Genomic DNA, 21,804 nt, shown 5'->3' on the forward strand with positions numbered 1-21,804 from the left:
GGAAACATAAAGCAGAGTAAGATAAAGAAAATCATTTGGTTGTGGTTTTATGCAAATGGCATGTGTGTTTAAAATAACAAAACTGAAAAACTGCTTCGACAAAGTTGAGAATTTAAACAAATGTGGCACTCAATATTGGACATTTCGAAATTTTATGAATCATTGATCTGAGACTCAGAAGATTTGCAAATTTTCACAAACTAGATACAAGGGAGTCCTGTGGTAGTTTGAAAATGTCTGTGTGCAGAAGTCTTTCTTGCTCCAGGAAATGTGTAATGATTGTTGTTGGGGGGGGGGTTGCACCAGGCACTACAATGCAGGGTTCTTTCATGGCAATTCTTTCTAAGAATAACCTTGAAAAATCTTGAAAATGCTTTCTAAGAATTTAGCAAGTTGTATGGAAGATAGATGGCTGATTTTGGAAGAAGTATTGTGTAAGTAACTGCTAAGGAGGCTTCAAACTACCTGAACTGACAGAATAAGGACGCACTGAACATGGCCACAATCTCTCAAAATCTTGCTGGATGTCAGCATAACTGCTTTGGCATCATTCCATTTAGACAACAATTACTCAATAAATTTAGATATTTTCTGCTCTGAAAATTATAAATGTGGTGCAGATTAAAAAAAAAAAAAAAAAAAAAACCTAGCACCACCTACCAGACATGACAGTGGTTTGTTACCATGGAAACTGAGTGGAGGCTGGGGAACAGGCTTTGCTGACAGGGATGTGGCTGTTTATTATTATTATTATTCATTTATGTATTTATTTACAGCCTCTCCCTGCTGCTTGCGTGTCAGATTTGCTGCATTGACCTGAAGGATGGAACGTCTTCATTGATACTTTCCACACAACTGAAACCCAATTGTGTTTATATTGTTTATTTTTATATATATGGAAAGAAAACAAAATCTCTTCGTCAAATTCCTATCTAGTAAATGATTTAATATTATCAGTAAATGCATGTAATATTAAACAGTAAAAGATGACTTAGAAAAAAAAATTCCTCATGTATTTATTTATTTATTTTTTAATCTTTTTTCACTTTTTCAATCCAAAAACCAATGGCCTTGTTTTTATTTGGAAACAACAAGCTTTTGTTTTCTTAATAATTCTGCCAAACAATGAGGTTCTGTCCTTTCAAGCGATTATTATAATGCAGAGTAAAACTTATCACACACTTTTCTAACTTGCAGAATTGCTTCTTTGTCTTTATAGTCATTGTCTAAGAAGCCAAGTTAATTTCTTTTGGTTAAAGACTTTGTTTTTAGTTTAGTAGATATCTTTTGTTTTGGTGCTAAGATTTGAAAAAAAAAAATACTGCATGCTCACAAACTGAATATGTAGCTCACAATGCACAATTAAGGTTCTTTGAGCTGCATACAAAAAAAAAAAAAAAAAAAAAACATTGGGGAGAAACTATTCATAACCTTTAAACAATTACTGTCACTTTCAGGTGTGATTAATGAGTTTGCAAGCCCCGATCAAGTGAACTATAACTCAAATGCCCCATTACAAACAAAGAAACGCTTCTAGAGTTTCTGGAAACAAACAAAAAACATAAATAAGTAAATGAAATATAAAGCCAATCTCACTCAATTCGATATTATGTCTTACAGTTACATGGTCATAATAACTGAGGCATCACTCTTCAATTTATGATTTACTTTTACCAGTTTTTTTTTTTTTTTTCTGCGAAGAACCACCCTTTTGCTCTATGATTGTTGAAATTCTAAAGCATAGGTGGTCCATTCAGTGACAAAATTGCTTGATGAGAGTCAGCATATTTGCGGGGAGCGGGAATAAGAGCATTAATCAAGTGCAGGGCCAGACCAATAACGGGCTCTGTAATCATGCTGGAGCAGCGCTCTAACTTTGGGCAGTGTCGCGTGGCCATTCATCATGTGGAAAAGGCAGGAGGCAGAAAGGGAGATTAATAACAAGTATGGTACGTCGGTGTTTAGATGCAGCCAGTAGAAGGCCAAGTCATGCAATAGAGTCAAAGTGCCAAAAGCACTGATGTTGATACGGAAAGGGGTGGGGAGAATACTTTTATGCATGAAATATGGTTGCCTCCCACTCAGTTTTCAAATCTCTTTAGGCATTTCTTTAAGCTTGGATATTTAAAAAAAAAAGTCCAATCAGGTTAAATCACATTTAAACTTTGAGATGTCTATATTGCATGAACAGAATTGAAAATTCTAGTTGTGAATATCTTCGACTCCTCCACCAAACATTTCTACAAAAAAAAAAAAAAAAAAAAGATATATTATGCACACTACTAAATGAAAAGGAAAGTAATCAACAAACTGAATGATGTACGGAAATCTATCAGTACAACTAAAGGAACATGGAAACAACAGACAGAGAATTAACTCTGTTCAGTTGAGCTTCTGAATATTTGATACTTCCCTTTTCTTTTATAATGCCAAGTTTTCTCATTACCCTTAACTACTACAGCATCTTCAGCTCCCTCAGCATTGTCAGTCAATGCACATATCCATCTTTCCTCTTTTTAGAGCCATTGATGGAACCTGTCAACTGAAGTGAACATAATTCATAAATTGGATTATTTACTTTTGTAAACATCACAATAGATCGAAACTGTTAAACTAAAGATAGCTTTACAAAACAGTTTTACTTCCCCATGGATTAAATAGTTGCACTGCATTTCACTTACGTTTTAAATAACACAAGTCTCGAGCATTTCTTTTTTTTTATGAGTCCGTGTGTGTGTTATTTTAGTCACCCTCTCCATCCCAGTGCTCTAGACTGTTCTGAATTAAGGATTCATTTTTCACTGCTTTAAATACTTGGCAGATGAAACCAAATGCCAGCTGGATAATTCAGAAAAGATGAGCTGCTAAATAAGGAAAAAGAAGGGACATGCAAAGAGAATGAACTCACTTTCGTTGGTTGTGGTGCAGTATGATGGCAGGGCATTACTCACTTGTGCCTCTGCTAAGCAGGGGCGTAAACCAGAGGTGGTGCGAAAACAAGAACAACAACAAAACATCAATAGGCAATTAAGAACAGTAGGCACTTGCAGTCTTGGGGGGAGTAAGGGTGTAGCTATTCTCCCTGGGTTTCTCCACTATCTATCACTGTGTTACATAGCATTTTCATTGAGTTTTTAAAGCCAAGACAAGTGTTTGTTTGTGGTCCAAATTTCTTTTGTATTTTACTTCATTTCACCACCGCTAAAAAGTGAGGCCAAATTACTATTTTGTTTTTAAAATACTAACCCTTTTTTATACCCACCGAGATCTATGTAGGAAAGCATTTGAAGCGTAGGTGTTCCTTTCAAACCTGGCAATTTTTGCAGTGTGATTACATCAGCAGTAAGTATTATAATGGAGCCAATGTTCAATCTTTCTTTATGCGTGCATAACATAATACATTGCTAAATATGAGCTCTCAGTAGCAAAAAAGTTGAGATTTTTTAGAAATAGTTTGAGTTACATAGGTTTGAGTTACACAAAAGCTTCTAGATCAGTTGGCTACCACCTAAAGATGTGGAAATGTGAATACAACAGCAGTTTATTCTTCTACACTGGATATCCATATCAATGTTGTCTCATTTAAATGGGAACGATACGAACTATGATCATGCATCTATTGGTTTTGTAGCAAACAATTCCTGAAATGTCAGATGTTTTCATTTTTTGTACAAGGAAAAAAATTGTATTGTGTATCATGACAAATCTAATATAAAAAAAAAAAATAAGTTCACTTCTCACCCTCTGTGGGTGGTCTCTTTCATCCTCTGAGCTCGGGTCCTCTACCAGAGGCCTGGGAGCTTGAGGGTTCTGCGCAGTATCTTGGCTGTGCCTAGAACTGCACATTTCTGGACTGAGATGTCTGATGTTGTTCCTGGGATCTGTTTGAGCCACTGCTCCAGTTTGGGGGTCACTGCCCCGAGGGCCCCGATGACCACAGGCACCACTGTGGTCTTCACCTTCCAGGCCTTCTCCAGTTCCTCTCTGAGGCCCTGGTATTTCTCCAGTTTCTCATGCTCCTTTTTCCTGATGTTGTAGTCACTTGGTATTGCTACATCCACCACAACGGCTTTCCTCTGTTCTTTATCCACCACCACAATGTCCGGTTGGTTCTCCATTACCATCTAGTCTGTTTGGATCTGGAAGTCCCACAGGATCTTAGCTCGGTCATTCTCCACCACCTTTGGGGGTGTTCCCCACTTTGACCTCGGGGCTTCCAGTCCATATTCTGCACAGATGTTCCTGTACACTATGCCTGCCACTTGGTTATGTCGTTCCATGTACGCTTTCCCTGCCAGCATCTTGCACCCTGCTGTTATGTGCTGGACTGTCTCAGGGGCCTCCTTGCACAACCTACACCTTGGGTCTTGTCTGGTGTGGTAGAGCTGAGCCTCTATTGCTCTGGTGTTTAGGGCCTGTTCCTGTGCGGCCAGGATGAGGGCCTCTGTGCTGTCCTTGAGTCCAGCTTTCTCCAGCCATTGGTAGGATTTCCTGATATCAGCCACTTCAGTTATTTGTTGGTGATACATCCCATGTAGGGGCTTGTCCTCCCATGATGGTACCTCTAGCACCTCGTCCTCTGTTCCTCAATTGCCAAACAAAGGCTCCAACGCCTGACGTCTGAGCCAGCATGTCGTTCTTACAGTCAGCTATATAATATATATATATATATATATATATATATATATATATATATATATATATATATATATATATATATATATATATATATATATATACAATACTTGCTGTGACATCATATATCTTTGCCAAAATATCTCCTATAGCCAACAAACTGAATTAGGTAATTTACCCTTAAACATTTTAAAGCCCTTTTAAATCACAACTATTATGCAATGTTTACACAATAAACATTGCATAAACAATGGAACTGTTACTGAAGCTGTTTATTCTCAAGTAGGCACACATTTTCTCATGCTCAGTATGTGATGTTGTGGTAACAGCGAATGATTTGTTAAATGGCATTGTGGTGGAGGCAGTTTTAATTCTTACCAAAATACTTCACTTATAAAAAGGTGTCATGAATTTAACATGAAAATAAGACTATAAGAAAATTAAGGCTTTTAAATGTTTGATTTAACCAACATTTGTAATTAATTAATCCACATGTATAATGTAAAAAAACAAAAAAAAAAACCTCAGTTACCCACTCACCCAGGGTCAGGTCTTTACGGCAGCAGACTGAGCAGAGAGGCCCAGTCTCTCCACTTGGGGCAGGTCCTCCAGGGCTCTTCCTCCACAAAAGAAACATAATCTCTTCAGCATGTCGTGGCTCTTCCTCTTGGTCTCTCTCTGTGGGATATGTCTGGAACATCTCACCAGGAAGGCGTCCTAACCAGATGCCTGAGCCGTATCAACTAGTTCCTCTCAATGAGGAGAAGCAGCAGCTCTTTGTGGAGTCCCTCCCAGATTACCAAGCTTCTCCCCAAGCTTTCTCCAAGGGAAAAAAGGGAGTCCCCATGAGAAGTGCTCTCCAGCACCACCAGACATTCCCCCAGCATGCACTACCTCCAGACCTGGCTCCAGAATGGTGCCCTGGTAAGGGAACACTGTTCCCATTGTTGGCAATCAACATGGGGTCTTTTGGGCTGCACTTTGTCTGATCCTTCACATAGGACCTGTTTGCCTTAGGTGACCTTACCAGGGTTACATACGTCGTCAGGAGCTTCATGCCCCTGACAACAACTCCTAAGACCATTGGGATGCTCCACAATGTATGTCAAATGTTTTGGTCCATTTTAATACCGACTATTTCAAATGATTAATCCATGGTGTTTCATATAATCTTAATGCACAAGAGTTTTACTTGGATTTGTAGTTTTTCATAGAGTAAACTTCCTCTGCATGTAACCTTGAGAAGTTTTAATCCCACTTTAAACTTGATGTTTTTTTTAAGAGGACAGTTTAATCACATTTTTTAGCAACATCAATATGTACTTAATTTGTTCAGTGGCACTTTTTTTTTTAGAGTATTCTTTGAAATGACTTTGCTAAACAAGCAATTCGAAGCACGCAAAAGCACACAAACTGAGCTGGAGCTCTAAGCTCCTCCTTACACAGCAAGTCATCTGTCTTTTCCATCAGTCAAGACCTTTTTGCTGCCTTTAGTCTCGAGCCCCTCCTCACGACATACAGCGCTCCCTCTGGTGCCACGGCTGGGGACAGTGTGGCTTATTATTTCATTCTTCGTGACAGCCAGTGCACTAAAGTCAGTATACAGACATGGCTGAGTGTGCTTATAGGTGAACATAGAATTGAGGTGCTATGCCTTTCCAAAATGTATCCCTTTTATTCGACTGAACTCTTATTAAAATAAAAAAAAGCCTTTTTTTGTTTCATTCAAATTAATGTTCCTGTTTAATCATAAATTTCAATTAAAAAACAAAGGATTCAAAACGTGCAAGGTTTAACAGCAAGTAGTTCTTTAGTTCAGTTGTGGTATTTTTGTGGAAGCTAATTAGTTTTAAAACCGCTTTCTGAATACAAGAAAAACAGCCTGTTTATGTTTGACTTGAATGCAGAGAACAGTCATCAGTGAGCAATAAGCTATGCTTGGAAAACAGACTTGCTGTTTCCCAAGTGCAAAGAGTTAAAACCGTCTTTTAAGGGAGTGTGTCTGCCCTTTATGCAAACGTGTGATAGGAGCACAGGACTGTCACAAGCATGTCCTCAACTCTTGGACTGCTTGGCAGGTTTGAGCAACAGAGGGTCAAGCATCTGCTTATCACAACCCTGTGCTTGCTGAACTGTGCGTAGAGAGATGAAATGCTCTCTTGATCATGCAGTTTCACACACAAATAACGCTCTGTACCCTTACGGAGCTGAAATCCTCCCTCGCCAAGATAGTTTACTGCCTGCTAATTTTCTTGTGATCACGTCTCCTTTTTATTTTATTTATTTATTTTTTTTTTCTTTTTTGCATGCCCTACTTTTGACACTAATTAAACACTGCACTTTTGCTCCTTTATCTTGCATCTCTCACTGTGTGAATTTGCATCATGACATGCAGATGTACAAACTCGTTCGTGATTTTCTACAAGTACATGTGGGTGTTGGCAGTTAATGTTGATGTAGCAGTGTTGGGGGGGGGGGGGGATAATTGTAATATAAGGTTTGTGCACCTGGTGGTGTTGTGTGGATATAGAAAAACTAGCTGCTAAATCTGAAATTCAGTTCAATAGAACCTCTCTGATAACATGAATTATGCTAAACTATCTTACAAAGCAACACATCCTACCCAGATCTCTGTCACTGAGAGAAAGCTTGATGGACATTTCAAAACTGAATATTTTCCTTAATGTGTATGTGGACAAATTAAGGAAAAATAATGTGTCCAAAACTTTGCACACCTTCTGACCACCTCTTGTATAAAGGACAGAGTTCCTACAAATGTATTTAAATATTTTATTTAAATATTTATTTATTTACTTTTTTGGTCTAGATTTGAACTGGGGGGAAAAAAAATAGTAGGATAAACAAAATGTGAATTTCAGCTGTGTAGTTTTGCATGTATTTGTTTTCATTTTGTTTATGTACATAGGAGAAACACACATAACATGCAGGAACAAGTAATGAACAAATTGGGCAGAAATATGTATATGTAAAAAAAAAAAAAAAAAACAGAACATTTGTAACTTTTACAGTGAAATTACTTCAAAGCAGTCATCACCATTAATGCATAGTGAACGCTAATTCCCCAAAGGCTTCACATCAGTGGAACATGGTAAGAATGTCTAGCTAGCTACCACCAGTGTACTGGCACGTCTCAGCATAAATGGATGTGATTCACATGAGCGGATAAATCCCAGAGCACAGCTGCTTCCCAAAAAATGCACCTTGCACCAGAATAGCACGTCCCAAGGTGGATTCATTTGTAAAATCATCTCAGAATAAATTTATTTCATAAACAGCAGCAAAAAAATACAGCTGAGGTTCACAGTGGTCACTTTTCATATGTGATCTTCCGAATGTTGATTCCCTTTATTTTGTATGCACATATTATTATAAAGTGTGTGTGTATCAATTAAAATGACTAAAAGAATACTGTCTCCTTGTCACAATACAGCTGAGCTTGAATATTTTCCTAATTGCAGTAGAATAGAACAAAAGATTTTGAGAGACGGCTTTCCAGGTGGTAAGGGATTATGCTCAGCTGCTTATGCATTCGTTTTAATCAGACATTACATGCACTTGTGTGTCCATAATTGTTTTGTGAAAACATATGTAAAATGTTCAGTATTTTCTTAGTTGAACCTTTTTTTTTTTTTTTTTTTTTTCTTCAATTCCAGGGAAGAGGCCTTGACGTCTACGTACTTTGAGTCGGTGCAGGACTTGTTGGCATCCTTTGGACCCGTTCGTGACTGCTCCAAAGACAACGGTGGCTGCAAAAAAAATTTCAAGTGTGTATCTGATCGACAGATGGACTCCTCTGGTTGCATGGTAAGCTGATTTCAAACAAAGAGTGTTTCCTTTCAGATTTACACAGAAACGGAGCTGATTGGCTGGTGATACCTGTTCAGGACAGTCATAGAGCACCCCACCCCTTTTGGTTGAGTGCATTCCAGCTCCTGTGTTTTGCAGTAGCTGTGTAAAATGCCAGCAATATTCTCATGAGTTCTTCAAGGTTAAAGCCGGCGTCTTGGCGGAAAGATGATTCACCTGAAATATTAAAACAATGCAACCGCTCTCCGTGCTACACACTCAAATTTTACAGTTTAGGTCACACCGAGAAAACAGAAATTTCAAGGTCTCCTTGTCTTTCGCTACTTCTTCCATCCCCAGCCACTCTCTGGCCAGCTCAGTTATAATCCCTTTAGCGAGACCTGGCATGCCAATTAGACCCTTGAATGGAGATGCCCAGTGGGCATCATTGTTAAATTTCAGATCCACCTCAGCCGGTTCATCTTAATTTGGTTATCTTCTAGATTTCCGAAGACTGCCTGATCCGTGTGAGGAGATAGCAAAGACTGACTTACTCACATATCGGTGTGCCTTTTAGTGCTGCTAACTGCCCAGGGCTTGTGGCCAAAGGGCAAAATTTAGGAACAACATTTAAGAACAAAGCCACACTCTTAAATCATGAGAGGAGCTTTATTTCTCGGTGGTATAGTAGAATTGTAATGCCAGAAGGATTTGTTTGGAAACAACATAATGGGAGTGAATGTACGCATTAAAACTTTTTATAGTACAAGCAGTGCTTTTAAAATGATGCATTCCCCTTTGGTATTTATGCATTTTGTCGCAGTTCAACTGCAGCTTTCACTGTATTTTACTGGAATGTTTTGTGATACTAGCGCAATATTGCGAGTCGGATGGAAAAGGCATAGCAAAGTTCTTCCTATTCATACATAAATCTAACCAAAGTGTTTTTCAGAACATAGAAAAAAAATGAAAATGAAATAACAAAGAATAAGCATAAAATGTTGTATTGTATAAAAAGAAAGGATAAATGGGTTGAAAACTTTTCTGCACTTCAAAATCTCGAAGCTGTGGACTAGATGTTTTCTGCAATTTTACACTAATATCCCATAATGAAATCCATTGTGAAGGACAATTCTTACAGAAATCATATATTTAGTAAAAAGACTCCACATGTCTGCAATTTCAAGGTTTGCAAGAAGATACTCCATATCTTCCATTAGCCCGTTGTTAAGAGTCCAATGTTTTCTGCCATTTTCTGTTGGAGTAGCACCATCTGAACCAGAAACTATTAATGTTATTTAAACAGTTATGGAGCATCTGGAGATAATTAAGAATTCTTCAGAAAGCCAAGAAAATTGTGCAAAACGTTGAACTTCCTATTCATAAATGTACAACAACGATCTGAGATCATATGCTTCTACAGAGGTGTTATAATGCAGATAGCTAGAGGAAACAATTCCTGGCCGCAGCCATAAGCATCTGTACGAACAACAACAATTCATTTTCCTCTGGGATTAGGAAAATATTTTTGAATTGAATCAAATTTGAATTTGGGGTTAAGAATATGAATATTGAGAGGTCAGCAAAAAGTAAATTAAAAACTAAAATCTATGACAGGTACAGTATTTTTCACATGAAGCAAGGTAAATATAAATTTCAAATGTTACACAATGCTTTAAATTTAAATGTTTGCTTCTGACCTCATTATTGTTTAAAATTATTTTATGTTTTGTATAACACACAAACTTGCTGATTGCAACTGTTTTTAAAAGGTTAGTTTGGGTATGAGTAGAACTTTATGCTAATGATCGAATTAGACTAAAACGGTAATTAAAGATTGTTAAGAAACATGATTGAGATTTTTTGAGAAAGGATTTCTTCAATCCTACCTTCTTCTGATTTGGGTCATTGGATTTTAAGAATTTGTTTTTTAGCTTTGTGATCCAGCTATCCGTATTTTTGAGCACAAAGCTTGATAAAACTCAGTTTGACCTTAAATGTAGCATTGCAAACGACATCACACAGTGCATACGAGTTTCAAACCTGGCATATTTTCAAGTGAAGGGTGACTAAAAAAACCTCAGGCTTTGCATAGCACAGGGCAGGCCTGCATTGTAAAGTAATTAAATTGATGAGCCATCTTAATTACTGGAGGACGGCTCTCTGAGTCATTAAAAGCTTTGAAGCGGCTGTAAATCAATGAGTGTTTTGGTTTTTTGTGACGACTAAAGACAAATACATGGAGATCCCTTTTTTTTGTTTCTGATTTACTAATGGTCTTCATCAGAAAAAAAAAAATTGATGCAACTTCTTGTTACTACACTCTCAAAGCTGTTGTGGAGATAACGTCTGTGGCTTTGCAGACCCACAGGTTACTCGGCCTTGGCAGGCGATGACCAAGAATGATTAATAACAGGCAGATTTCCTCATGAGAGCCACATTCTAGAGTGACTCACAGCTCCTGTGCTTTTAATACTTTTGAGTATTTTAATTTCCAAAGAGCGTACATCCCTCCTGTCTCACTGTGAAGATCAATCAATAACCGTACAATTTAATGTGTGATAATCATAGTCATCATTTTCGAGAATCAACTGTATAAATTACTCTGTTCCCTATTATAAGGTCTGCCCAGATTTTGTTGGCTCCCCTTCTTGTTTTTCTTTATCTCTGACTTTTTCTAGCAATTTGTTTGTCTGTTTTTTTGTTCACGCCTCTGTTTCGTGAGCATCGGCTGGCTTTGTTTCAATTAATCACTGCTGACTTCTTACATTTACGTGCATTTAAATTGGTAATGAGCGAGACACTGCCATTGTTTATCTTAATCTTGTGGGGCTACAGCCTTGACCTTTTTAATAACCCCAAAGCTCAAGACAGAACTGATTATTTTGATAATCATAATAACAAAACAAAACACATGCAATGAACTCCCAGAAAAAGTAATAATGTAATATGATAATATGAGATGTTATCTCAAGTATGGATACAGAGTTGTTGCTTCACTACATTTTTTTCAGGTATCTGTTTTTACACTGTGGACTGCTTGTGCATAGGACTTGCATATTTTACTGCTTGTAAAAAAGGGATGGAGTGAACTTGTACACCTGGCAGGTTGTTGTTGTTGTTGGAATCAATTGTTATCTTGGTTGTTTTGCAGATGTTAGATTTATTTATTTTATTTATTTATTTTTTCTTGAAGGCAAAGGCTGCAGCTGAGGTTGTAAGATGTAGTATAGAAAATGTCTCTGCTGCGGTGGAGTGAACCTTCCCCATAAACCAAATTATGGTGGTGAAAAGGAAGTTGTTTTCTCTTCCAAAGAGGCCTCGAGAGTCATTTTTGAAGGTTTTAATTGTTTTCTGTTTCCTTACAAAACCCTTGATAAAGTGAGTAAAAAAATATATGGATTGTTCATAATAATTCCTATCTGATCTGGACATAGAAAAGACTTGGAAACATAAAAACGGAGAGCATTTAATAGTTTGTAAAAATTGTCTTTGTGGCTAGAATAGAAGTTTTTCACTAATTGCTGTAGAAGAATAGAAGTTATTACATAATATTTTTAATGGTTTTATAAGCTACCAAATGACTTCACAGTATGCTGTCAAAGGAACGTGTTAAATGAAGATCCCTACTTCATTTGGCAGATGGTTTTAGCTATTAAAACGGCTTCTGTTACAATATGCTACTCCATTAGTCATGCGTCCAATGACTTATAAACAGTATTCACCAAAAGTCAAAATGAGTCCTAAATTTAAATGCACACTGCCAGCATCAAGCAGTATTAAAGCACTTTACCATTTTTCCTCATATTTCTGAAAACCTTTACAGGTTGCTATGCAGTCGTCGCATCTGGATTTGAAGATGCTTATTGTCTGACCAATCTTATTACCAACTGATGGACATGATTTATGTCTATCATTTCTGTTGTCATTTTTGAGTTGGACAAGTGTCAATTGTACTTTTAAGTACAAAATAATGTAAATAGTGGAAAGGACAGAAAATGTGTCAAAAAAAAAAAGATAATTTACTTTTCTGCAAAAATCTGATAATTGTGCAAATGAAAAGGACTCACAATGCCTCCGAGTAATGAGGGATTACCACAAAGTGGAACAGACACAAAGAGGGGAAAAACAATAACAGAAAAATATAGCCCCATATTTTTGCTGTTATTTCTTTTACATGTGGGGGGAGCAGCAGTCTTTCAAACACCCTTGTCAGGCTTGGGTGAACACAGAGCATTTAAAATCCACACAAAGAACTTAAAATATGTTATCAAAGTCAGTCCCTCTGGGCACACTGCTGCTCTTAGGACAGCTGATATGTTTTTACAATAAATTAAATTCAAGTCAAACCCAGCGCCCGAGTTTAGCAGACATTGTTTATTCTATTTTGCCTCCTTTCCTTTTCCACTTGTGCTGAGACAGAGAGACTGTCGGTTTATTCTTGCGCCATCTGAGCTCAGCGGGCTGCATATGGTGATTTTGAAAAAGCTAATGTTTTTGAGCTTGTGTCTTCTTTTTCCCCATACCCTATATGTTTTATATGGTAGAGCTGTGACTTTCTTCTGAAATTTTCACAGGCTTTTTAACATTTTCTACACCTTACAGGGTTGGACTGGCCATCTGGCATTCTCCCAGGAGGCCTACATGCCTTTTGGGCAGAACAACTGTTTTATTGTTTAACCAGCCAATAAAACAGGTAGGCAGATTTTGTTTTCTTTCCATTTTTTTCCCCGACAATGAGCTGGTTCCACTCAAACCTTTAACCCCCTGGGCTTTATTGAGCTGCACACCTGCAAAAACCAAAAAAAGTTGTAGCATGCAAAAATGGATGAGACAAAATGCTATAAAGGCAGAAAAATGTCCAACTCACAAAACGGGGGTCCTTCTGGCGGAGAAAGCAAAAAATGTCCAAAACTCAAACTTCTATTTGTTGTTGGGGATAATATTAGTGATTAGAATCGGGGATGAAATTCAGGGCAGGAGGGAGTAAAATCTACCAATGAACTATGAAAAATGTAATGTTTCAGTTCAGAAGTCTCCATTTTTATTTAAATTTTACCCAAAGCAGTACAAAATATAATTTATTGATATTAATTATATCTGCAGAAAAGAAAAAAAAAAGTACTTTTATGGGTACACTTATTGAAGAAAAATATGTTCTCTGCAAGATGCATAAAAAAAGCATAAAACTTGATGCCTTCTATAAAAAATTATGGAAAGTTGTGACCTCTTTACGCTTTATTGTATCATCTGTTTACAATTTACAACTTCTCAATGAACCTGACGAAGCAGATTGGATTATTTTTACAGTCACTTTTTTTTATTTCATGGGGGCAAGGGGAAAAGAATGATAGTGTTTCAGTCTGTGTACTACATTGAATATTACGACAAATGTATGTAAATTCCCATTTTAATTGCTGCAGGTTGTCATAGTTGGGGAGCCAGAGAGAAATGTTGACCCAGAAGATTAGAGCCCCTGCAAGAAAGACAACAAGCTTTGATAGGTTTTCTTGAAATGTAATCTCGCAGATGTTTCCTGTTATTTGTTACCAAAAGAAGACAAAGCCATCTAAACAGCATGAGCACTATGGTTTTATTTCAGCAGATTGTGCTCATATTTCTTTTATTGACTTTTTTTCTTTCCTATCCAGTTTCCTGTTGGAAGTGTTCCTTAGTTAACTGTGAAACACATGGATATCCGCATTAGGGCTTAAAAAATGCCGTCAAAAGAGCAAGCCTTTGTCCTTTGACCACGTTTATGACAACTGCTGTGACTTATGAAGTTATGAATTAGGGGGTAGTCTTCTCTCTTCAATATTATAACTACTTTTTGCAGTGCACTAGTAGGTAGCAACACAGACGCCCGTCGTGAAGTTACTACCACCATGCCAGTGGGAGACATTCTGACTGAAATATTCCTTTTGGACAGATACTGCCATGTTGCTTTATGGTTATCTTTTTGTAAGATACTTTTTTTTTTTTTTTTTTTTATAAAAATCTTTGTTTTCCATGAATCTGGAATGAATATTTTTTCTTTTCTGTAAATCATTTCTGTACCAAGTCTCCTTGCACCAGCATGTACAGCATGTCCTCTAGGAGTGAATATCGGTTCTTGGGTGTTGATTTTTTGGACAGCAGAAGTCTGAGTAAATTCTAGTTGACCTTGTACACTCGAGGTTAGCAGTTACCCGCTAAACTTTCGACGTCAACTCATGAAACCTTTTGCAGTTTTAAGGACTTTGGTTTGACAGTGATAGAGTTTTTCTAAATGCATAATTTTATTTCTGTGTAAGGCATTGATGCATTTACCAATAAAAGTTTTCCAAAGGAAGATTACAGAGGCTTAACAGATGGTAGAGCATCGGTAGCACATATTTCAAAAGTCTATGTCTCATTTGGGAGATGTTTTTGGAGACTGTTTGGTTGTAAAGCTGACAAAGATGTCTTTTATTTATTTATTTTTTTAGTTGGAGCACCAAACCAGGCAATAACTTTGAACCTTCAAACTCAATATGTTCATGACGAGTCAGAACAGAATATTGTTTTTCATCTTCTTTATTTGTGTGTGTGTGTGTGTGCGCGTGTGCGTGTGCGTGTGCGTGTGTGTGTGTGTGTGTGTGTGTGTGCTATCCTGGAGTGCTTGAGTTTATGCTCCAGAAATAAAGAATGGAATGATGTGGGGAGATTTCTGCTTTGCATTGTCTGCCTTGCATAAAGAGTCAGCAGGGAGGTAAAATATCGTTCCCACACAGTGAGCGCTTTATGCAACCCCGTATCCCCTAATCCCTCCACAGCCCTTCCCGCGTGTGTCCCTATGGTTCTGTGTTCCTGACAACTGAGCATCATGACTCTCACTGCTCTGCTGCAGAGCACTCCTCACTTTACATCATTACTACTGAATTTCAGTTGTTTATAGTTTGAAGGAAATGCAAGGGGGGTTGGGGGATTCAGATGTTTATTGAGTTTAGCTTTAATAGTTTCTTTTTAAAGCAATGCAAAGTTGCACACTGCACTGCTGTAGCCAAATAAGGGAGAAAAGATTTGTGTCGAGTGGAAGTAATGAAAAATGGTATTAAGAGGGGTTATAAGCCATATTGTGGGCTTCAACAATTCAGCGGTAATAAAAGTACAGCAGGAGACATTTATTTAAATTGTTTTAGTTTGGCTCAGTTACAAACAAAAGTGAGTATTAGATGGATTGTCCAAATAACAGAGTATATTATCGTCACGTCTAAACGCCTATGACAACCAAGCTGAGTTAAGAGTAGCACAATGCAGTGGAGCTGCACCACAAAGCTATTATTCACTCCCATAACCATCTGTTTTATAGTCACCACTAAATAAAGGAGGGTGAGATGTGGAGACAGCATATTTTAAATGTGCCAGTTACCAAAGTGCAAAGTGGGTTTATCCTGACAAACTGAGAGCACATAGTGGGACTTTTAGCTAATGGATATGTGAAGATGAGGGGGGCACAAATTGTCCTGTCACTTAGTGAAGACTGTTGAGTAAACACTGTAAATCTTTTTTTTTTTTTTTCATCCTACAAATTATACAGTATTTGAAAACTAGAAATGTATCCATATCCATTTTGGCTTGTAAGCAACGCAATATTTGCTGGCTTATTTGAGATTCCCTAATTAAATTTTGTGGTAGAATTAGAGTGCTTTAAACTTTCAAGTTTAAGCCAAAGCATTGATTTTACTATAATAAAAACATAGAAACACCATCAATGAAAAACATGAGACCAAAAACTTCAGTGAAGGCTAAAGGTGGAATCTCTTTCTGTTTTGTTTTTTTTAAAGGCTACATGAAAATGTGTTTAGTTGACTTTTTTTCTCACACAAACCTCTTAATTTTTCAAGATGCTTTTAAACATCTATTTCCTACGTCTGACTGAGTTGAAGATAAATAAAAAACAGAAGGCAAACACTTAACACCCCTGTTTTGAATCCCTGTGCCATTATTTCATGTCTGTTTTGCTCAGAAAAATAAGCACCTTTAAGTAAATAACATCCCTGCAATGCATTATGCATTTAACACTACAGCAAACAACCTCATCCCCTGGTAAGACCGGTACATTAAAATAATTATGCAGCATTAGACATAGTGTGTTCTGCACAAATGTGCCACTGCAGCAGAATCAATTCAAGTGTGAATCAAATGCTGTAGCAGTGACCCAACAACATTGCTTAATGTCATGCTATTCTTTGCACTCGCTCTGCCTGCACTGGTGAAAGATTCAGTTGCATCTGGATGCTGAATAGCTGGGGCAGCTCTATCTGATGCAGTCTGACCTATTTTCAAACTAATTCAGTCAGTTGCATACTTTCCACTATTTTAAGTTTTAGTACATACTTCTTTCAGTACTCCTGACCCCTAATGCTATATATGTATACACATCCAAGTAGCTTAAAAAAAAAAAAAAAAATATATATATATATATATATATATATATATATATATATATATATATATATATACACACACACATATAAATAAGTGGTTAAAATACCAGCCTATGCTTAACTAGTACCCAACTGTGCAGAGTGAGTCAGTACCTCATATTTGTTCAACATACAGAGATATGCACTATTACATTTCTCTGTATTTTCTGAGTTGTTAAATCTCTGATTGTTTCCAGTCCATGTTAACCTCCTATCTAGGATGGCCAGTGCAGATATACTTACAGAGGAAGGGTTTTGCTTCTGAAGCAATAAAACTGTTTTACCTAATTTAACACATCTGAGCGGTTCCCGAGCTTTAGGCCATGCATCACAGCCACCTCTAAATTCGATTAGGCTGTCAAATATAAGTATTTTATCCCCCACCTCTTCCCCCGCACCTCGTCTGTCAGTGTGATTTAGAGCTGTGCCGTTTCCAGAACTTTCATTGTTTTGTGAAAGACTCAGCATCTTTCCAAAGAATTTTTTTTTTCTCTTATCTTCAAGCCTTTATTGTTTGTTGCATGCATCTTTCCATTCTCTGCAAAGTGCAATGACAAATATGTTTTAATGTTCAGCATATGATTTTGATAAGGTTAGTGTAACCTTATAAGGTTTTCAATAGATTGTTCAAAAGCTATTGGTAAAATATATGGAAATTATGATTGTTTATCTGTATCAACAATAAAACTACAGAGTGATATCTAGATACTTGAGCATGTACAAGCTATTTACTTTTTCTGATGCATTAGTTCTTTTTAGATCTGTTTACCTGGCTACAAAATCTCAGTATTCTTGGTAATATTTGCAGTAAACACTGTTTTATGGTCAATGCATACGTGGTTTGAATTGCCAGATTAATTTGATATGTGTTCAATTAAGTCATGATTGTTGAAATTGTTGAAATGACAGAATTGTATCCATTTTGACAACCAAATCAAATATTTTTGAGTTTTTATTGTCATGTTCCATCTCAGAAGCAGAGTTGGCAGAACAACCACATGTGTTAAAGTGATGCTAACCTCAGGGATTCAGCCTCAGAGTAGAGCAAGGCAATTCTGGATTACTGACAACTATTCCTACAGCTCCACCTCATTGTGATGAATGACTCCAATCTTCCTCTCCTGAGAAGGGTAACATTACATTTTTGAAATATAGTTAATGGGTCTTAGACTGGAGGGTTTTTCCCTGCCTGATACCAAACATGTTTAGACTACACAAAGAATGAGCTGCATTTATTCTTAAGACGGTTCACAACTTAATATGGTTTTGTTTAGTTTGATCTAAAACTGTCTCCAAGAAAACAGAATAACTCTTGTTTTGATCTTAATTAATTTATGGTTTCTGTAAAAACCAAGTATTTCATGTCTGAAGCTCTTAATGTGATTAGCTGGTATCCTTTTGATCAGGAATCTAATTAGAATAATACAAATCTTTGGTTATTAGCAGCAAAGCTCTGTTAATGCCCAGTAATGAGGAGTGATTTTGAAATCGTGCTGTTTATTATTAACCAATTTATGAAAAACATAGTATGTACAGCTTGCCAGCCAACAGTAACATGACCTGTCAGTTAGGCAAGAGCTGGCAGGAGATGACTTTTATCAAAAATAATAATCCCATTAGTTTAAACATAAAAGTTGATTTGATGGTGCGTATTGTAAACTGAATTACGGATACTTCTAAAAACACACACAAAACCAGACTATGAAACTGATTATTTATGAGGACTGAATTAATGAACAGTTTTGCAGACGTTGTTTGTGCTTTGAATTAATTTTGCTTTTCTGTATTGTCAACTAACTCCAGGTATACCACCGCTCAGCAATGTTGTTTTGCCATTTATGTAGATATGTTATGTAGGGCAGGTCATGCAGCTAAGTCAAAACATAAAGTATTAGGAAATTTGGCACTGACTCATTGTGACACCCTTACCTCCCACTGTATTCTGATTTTTGATGAGGGTGGAGACGGGGAGGAGGTGGGTTGAAGCACGGCTGCAGCTTGTGAATCCGAGGTTGATTGGCCTTTTGAAGGAGCTCTTGCAAGGTGATTGGCTGGAGCAGAGCGATGATCTGGTCCTGGTTGGGTGAGGCTTGGTAATCGATGATGCCGGAAGGCTGAAGAGAGTCTCCCAGGTTGAATTTACGCCTAGGCTTCATATCACAGTATCTATATTACTGTTTTGTGCATATTGATTCTAGAAAAACATGTACACTGAGAAATGTAACATAGAAACACATTAATACAGACAACACCTGTTTCTAGTTGGGCATTCAGTGGTTCCATACTTTGATGCTGATAACAGAGTACAAGGAAAGAAGGCAACAGCTACTGAATACTGACTTTCTGTACCCAGGCTTAGATAGTATGTCATAAAGCCCTGCTAAACTTCAGAAATAAATCGGTCATATTTTCTAAAGAGAAAATCTTGCTTTTTCTATGTTTGGGACTGTATATTTGGTTGTCTAACAACTCAAGAACTCAACCTCACACATTGTTTTGAGCCACATATATCTGAATATGCCTCAATTTGTAAGCTTCCCAGCTTTGCAAGGGAAAAGTACCTTACTGTACCAGATTGCAAAGTTTGGGGGAGGCGGGAGAAAATCTGCCAATTAGCCCTACTTCTTACCAACTGTAACCTCAAATCATGCTACATTCACCATCTCTCTAGAAGGGTTGTTTATTCCTGATCATTTTTCTCTGTGCTGGTAACTGCCAGTTCTCATCAGGGGTTGGGGGTTAATCAACTTTTCGCTCAGGTCCTGGAAAGTGCAAGAAGTCTCATACTGGGTTTGATACAGTCCCAGAAGTGAATAAATTAGCTCACACAAATATCTCAAGCAGGTACTGATTAATGAAGTGTACAAGAAGAGAGCTCTTGTCCGCTGCTATAGAGAGTGGCAAAAAGTATGACTAAAAGACATTTTCATGCTAAAACTGACTTGAAATAGAAGAAATATTAGCTTTCCTAATTTTTTTGTTTTGTTCAAGAATGAAGGATTTGGTCATTTGGGTTTAAATTAAGTGTTTGTCTTTGCGTTGAACTTGTTCTTATCAGAGCGGAGATCTTAGAGCTCCTGCATTTCTTGTGTCTGGGGGTTTTCATCTTTCCACCGAGTAGCTGGAATTTAAAATGTGAATAGTGTTTCCTTTTTGTGGACTACTATGTATCGGTATATTCTAAGTAGCTCTTTGATATTGTGAAATTGTGTCAAACTGTGAAGGATGGAATAAAATGTCATATAAAGAAAAAAAAAGAAAAATGTGAATACGACAATTCCCTTGAGTTAGTTTTGAACTTAGCACTTATATGATTAACTACCTGTCTTTGAACTTAAAAGTTTAATGCTTTTTTAAAATGAATATGTTACTTCACTTTAAAGTAGATTAAATTAATGCTTCTACTTTTTTTCACTTAATTTCTATAGTAATGGTCTGTAGTGTTGTACCTGTTGAGCCTGAAGAAGTAGTTTGAAATTCATTGTATGCAATGATAACTGGATTCCACAACTTCAAAAAATGTGACTGATTTGTCTCTAATTTAAGGGAATATTTCACATATTTTCACTAGAACCCCCTTTTTCTCACACATTTTCTGATATGCAGATATTGTCTATTTGCAGTTTGTCATTCCTTATGTGCATTCTTGCATGATTTAGGGTAGATGATTTCACATCCGGCAGCACACAGCTAGCAGCAACAGTATACTTTACATTTGTTGTCTGGATAATCTAGGCAAACAGTTTTGAGAAATAAGCAATACCTCACAGTCTCCCATGTCCAGAAGGGCGTAGTGTTCGTATAAAGTTGTAATCCTGAGCGACAACAACTCCTACCTGATGAGCCAGTTCCACCCAACAGTTCTGCCGCTGGGTTTGAGCTGCCTTATGTCAGTCAAGCAGATTTCACGATCCAAAACACATAACGCTTCTCTGAGCCTTATATATTTCTTTACCTAGATGTTTGGAGGCTCATAAGATTAACTCAGACTTTTCAGTTATCTTTGGTTAGTTTTAAAATCCCCAAAACCTATTGCCCTGCAAAAGCCTTCACACCCACCTCTTGGACTTTTTCATATTTTGATATGCTACAACCACAATCTTCCTTGTGTTTCATTTAAAATACACAAGAATGTTGTTCTTGACTATTTTTTGTGTTTGACTATACCACTGTTATATATTTAATGTGATCTTGGTTGCATCCTTATGAAGCACTTTGTGTAGTTCAAGCAGTTTACAACGTGTTATCTAAATAAATTTGACATTGACAAGATAACATCTAATTCGGAAGTTATAGGAAAAATAAATATGGTTTTTAAAAGCATTTCAGAAAGAAGAAACTGAAAAGTGTGGGCTATTTAAGTATTCAGTGCCCTGGAGTGAATGCTTTGCAAAGCCACAATTTTGTAATTCCAGCTGAGTTTTGGGAAAATATTTGCCCATTCTTTTTTGAAACATAACTCAATAAAGACTAGTACCTTAAAGCATCAATGTTCAAGACTTGCAACAGATGTTAATTTGGAATCAGGCCTGGGATTTGACAAGGCCTTTCTAATCCACGAATAAGCTTTGCTCTATGTCTAAACCATTTTGTACTAGTTCTTGCTGAGTATTGGACCTCCACCTCAGTCTCGATCCTCTAGACATATTTAAACAATTGCATTGTATGTACGTAGCTCCATCCCTCTTCTCATAATTTACTCTCTGTGATTCATGCTGCTGCCACAACTGTCTTCATATTAATACTGTGAAGTGTTAGCTTTACGCCACCACTGTACACTTATTGTTTTGCATATATACTTTAAGATTTAAAGTAGTTCAAATGGTATTAGCATGTTTGCAAGACACTGCGAGGTGCTTTGGTAAAGACCTAAACATTTGAACCCAAAGCCATAAAGCAATCAGTAATAATAAAG

The 21,804-nt window shown here is 37.1% G+C and overlaps 1 protein-coding gene across 1 annotated transcript in view; it reads left to right on the forward strand.

Annotated features, from left to right (window-relative positions):
- The window catches only part of LOC148155992 (astrotactin-2-like), a 38,053-nt gene that overhangs the window by 11,677 nt on the left and 4,572 nt on the right, over positions 1 to 21,804 (forward strand). The window contains exon 3 of the mRNA XM_088011343.1: positions 8,310 to 8,460. Within this exon, the coding sequence (XP_087867469.1) occupies positions 8,310 to 8,460 (151 nt within the window). The remainder of the gene's footprint in view (positions 1 to 8,309; positions 8,461 to 21,804) is intronic.

The sequence above is a fragment of the Poecilia mexicana genome, unplaced genomic scaffold (assembly GCF_051168715.1).
Source record: "Poecilia mexicana isolate PSO_F unplaced genomic scaffold, ASM5116871v1 scaffold_12, whole genome shotgun sequence".
Taxonomy (NCBI): domain Eukaryota; kingdom Metazoa; phylum Chordata; class Actinopteri; order Cyprinodontiformes; family Poeciliidae; genus Poecilia; species Poecilia mexicana.